Source organism: Limulus polyphemus, unplaced genomic scaffold (assembly GCF_000517525.1).
Source record: "Limulus polyphemus unplaced genomic scaffold, Limulus_polyphemus-2.1.2 Scaffold14019, whole genome shotgun sequence".
In the NCBI taxonomy this organism is placed as follows: Eukaryota; Metazoa; Arthropoda; class Merostomata; order Xiphosura; family Limulidae; genus Limulus; species Limulus polyphemus.
Window position 1 is genome coordinate 1 of NW_013679629.1, and position 1,504 is coordinate 1,504.

Genomic DNA, 1,504 nt, shown 5'->3' on the forward strand with positions numbered 1-1,504 from the left:
GTAACATTTAAATATACAACCTTATGTACGGTAACATTTAAATATAGAACCTTGCGTACGGTAACATTTAAATATACAACCTTATGTACGGTAACATTTAAATATAGAACCTTGCGTACGGTAACATTTAAATATAGAACCTTGTGTACAGTATAAGGTTCTTTATTTAAATGTTACTGTACATATGGTTCTATATTCAAATGTTACTGTACATATGGTTCTATATTCAAATGTTACTGTACATAAGGTTCTATATTTAAGTGTTACCGTACATAACAAAAACTGTAGTGGACAGATGCTATTTCTTGTCACATTAAAATTATGCTGGTTGGTCACAGAAAAGCTGATAAAATGGATGAACCAAGAAGTTGTTTTATTGTGTATGTATGTAACTGGTTTTAAAAAGGATTTTTCTAGGCTAATGAAAAAAACGTATTCATGTGTGAAAAGTTGATGATACTATTAGATATTGTGAATTAACTTTAGAAAATGATGGTCGTAATGGGTTTTTTTTGCATATTGATTTATTTCTCTACATTTCCAGGGAAAATGACATTAGTGATGTGTTGGACACAACATTTTCTGTGGAGCACGATTCTTTCGGTCAGCTTCAGGTTCATGAACTGAAACCAAATGGAAAGAACATAACTGTAACTGATGACAACAAAAAAGAATATGTCAGGTGAGAACTGGTTTTATTCTGACTTTTAAGATATTACTGGACTCTCTGATCTGACTGTTGGAGTTTAAGCATTACTGGTATTTTAGTTTTTGAAGAACAAAAATGTGTTTATGAGTGATTTGGATTTGTGTGAGCATTTGTTGTCAAAGGTTAATTTAAACTCAATTCAGCTGTTTCACATTTTAATGGGACTGCAATAACAGAAAACATGCTCGGGTCTTTGGTTGCAAGCAATGAAATATTTGTGTTTATATTTATCCTGTATTGTTTTTAATCCATATTAACACATTAGTCTCATGTCAGTTGTGGAAAAAAATTTGGAAAATCTGTTAAAAGATGCTTTGCAACGTATTTAACAAAGTTTAGAATTTTATTGGATAGTCAACATGGTTTGACTAAGGGAAAATCGTGCCTTACAAATCTTTTAACATTCTTTGAAAAGGTTACTGTTTATGTAGATGACGGTGTAGATTTGGTGTATCTGGATTTTCAGAAAGCATTTGACAAGATGCCACATAAAAGACTTGTAAAAACAAATTAGCTCTATAGATGTGGGGGATAAGTTAGCAAATTAGATAGAAGAGTGGCTGGATGGAAGAAATCAGGGGTTTGTTACAAATGGAGTTCAGTCAAACTGGATTAATGTCATAAGTGGGATACCTCAGGGCTCAGTCTTAGGACTTTTGCTCTTTTTGATTTACATCAATGACATAGATGAAGGAATAGTCAATTAATTACTTAAATTTGCAGATTATGTAGGTCTTGGATGTTGCTAGTTGTGAAGAGGATGCTGCTGATTTACAAAAGGATTTATATTAATTA

At 31.8% G+C, this 1,504-nt stretch overlaps 1 protein-coding gene across 1 annotated transcript in view; it reads left to right on the forward strand.

Annotated features, from left to right (window-relative positions):
- Positions 1-544: 544 nt before the first annotated feature.
- The window catches only part of LOC111084139 (E3 ubiquitin-protein ligase SMURF2-like), a gene marked incomplete at both ends in the record, with an annotated part of 6,112 nt that continues 5,152 nt past the window's right edge, over positions 545-1,504 (forward strand). The window contains one exon of the mRNA XM_022380921.1: positions 545-682. Coding sequence (XP_022236629.1) covers positions 545-682 — 138 coding nt within the window. The remainder of the gene's footprint in view (positions 683-1,504) is intronic.